General features: G+C 44.2%; 1 protein-coding gene across 2 annotated transcripts in view; it reads right to left on the bottom strand.

Annotated features, from left to right (window-relative positions):
• The window catches only part of LOC102306336 (protein NDRG3), a gene marked incomplete in the record, with an annotated part of 24,589 nt that overhangs the window by 4,869 nt on the left and 18,171 nt on the right, over positions 1–1,549 (bottom strand). For both annotated transcript variants that reach the window (XM_042226427.1, XM_005936606.3), the window contains 2 exon segments: positions 706–757; positions 955–990. In XM_042226427.1, the coding sequence (XP_042082361.1) occupies positions 706–757; positions 955–990 (88 nt within the window).

Genomic DNA, 1,549 nt, shown 5'->3' with positions numbered 1-1,549 from the left:
GAGAGAGAGAGAGAGAGAGGAAAAACACCCTACGGCTCGCGTCGTTCACTTCAAAGATCCAGCTCTAAGAGCCGTTTCGTTCGCGACCGACACATCTATATTGTGATGGCCAGCAGGGGGCGACTCCTTTCATTGGAAAAAGACAGATTTTATTTTGCAGTCAAATTGATGGTGAAGAGGAATGTGGTGCTGCTACGGCTGCCAGCAGACTGCTGAGGTCGCCCGTAGTTTGTCTGCAAACACTCGCTCACTGCTCTCTAAGTAGTAATGAAAGTGAAAAACACAAACTGGAAACGGCTCACTTTCAAAGTAAAAGTTGTGCCCCAGCAAAACAGCTAATATGTTTCAATGTGTACCTTTACTTTAAAAGCAAGAATTCTGCATTACTGGTGATGTCACTTTTTCCTGAACTGCGTGTCTGAACTGCTTTACAGACGCGTCGGCGTCTTCCATGTAAACTACAGGCGACTGTGGCCATGTGACCAAAGTGATCACAAAGAGATTTTTGGTACAGCACCGTCGTTGTGACCAGTTTCACCCGGCGACAGCCAGCAACTGCAGGAACCACTGGCCAGCTGCTCGTAGAATTCATATGTTTTTACACTGAATACAGTGCACAACTCTCGGGTAATGTGCAAACCATACTTAACAAACTGTTAGACGCTTTTCATTTAGTATTAAGGGGAGTCATGAAATGGTACTCACTGTAACCCATCCCCTGCACAAAGTACTTGAAGGCCTCGGCTAGTTTTCCAGGCTGGTGAAAAACAAAACACAAATTTCCTCAATTTGACACAATTACTAACAACTACAAACATTAAAGTTGTATTAAGTTTCAAAACTTCAAATATGAAGGACAAATCCTGGTCCTAATCTTTATTACAACAGGATTATTTTCTTATTACTACAACATGGTGGAGGAGAAGGAACAAGCAGGGAGTTGCTGAGGCTCACCTGAACCACCTGAGGAAGTCCTCCACAGTCTGCCATCTAGTGGAGACACAAAAAAACATCATGGGGATAAAACAGCGACCCTTTAAACCAGGGGTCTCAAACTCCAGTCCTCGAGGGCCTAACATTCATTCACTCATGAGCTGCTGTAACATGAATCAAATGACTGAATTGCCTCCTCAGCATGCAGTCAAGTTCTAGAGTCTTGCTAATGACATACTAATTGTAGTCAGGTGTGTTGCAACAGGGACACATGGAAAGGTTTCAGGACAGTGGCCCTCGAGGACTGGAGTACGAGACCCCTGCTTTAAACGCTACGATGACCAAAACTAACAAGCACATTAAAGTCTAGGTTTGTAAGGCTACGTTCACACTGCAGGTCTTGATGCTCAATTCCGATTTTTTGATCAAATCCGATTTTCTTGTCTGCTCGTTCACACTACAAATAAAATGCAACAGCAAACGCGCTCTAGTGTGAACCCTCAAAGCGCCCGCATGCGCAAAAGAAGACGTCACACACAACGTGCTCTGTTTAGACCCAGAGCAAACTATATTGTTTGACTGATGGCCCTTAATATAAAGACTTCGGACTTCATGT

This window comes from Haplochromis burtoni, unplaced genomic scaffold, assembly GCF_018398535.1.
Source record: "Haplochromis burtoni strain Fernald_Lab_line unplaced genomic scaffold, NCSU_Asbu1 Contig_211, whole genome shotgun sequence".
NCBI lineage: Eukaryota > Metazoa > Chordata > Actinopteri > Cichliformes > Cichlidae > Haplochromis > Haplochromis burtoni.
The sequence above is the reverse complement of the archived record's forward strand: the minus strand, read 5'-3'. Positions and strand labels throughout refer to the sequence as shown.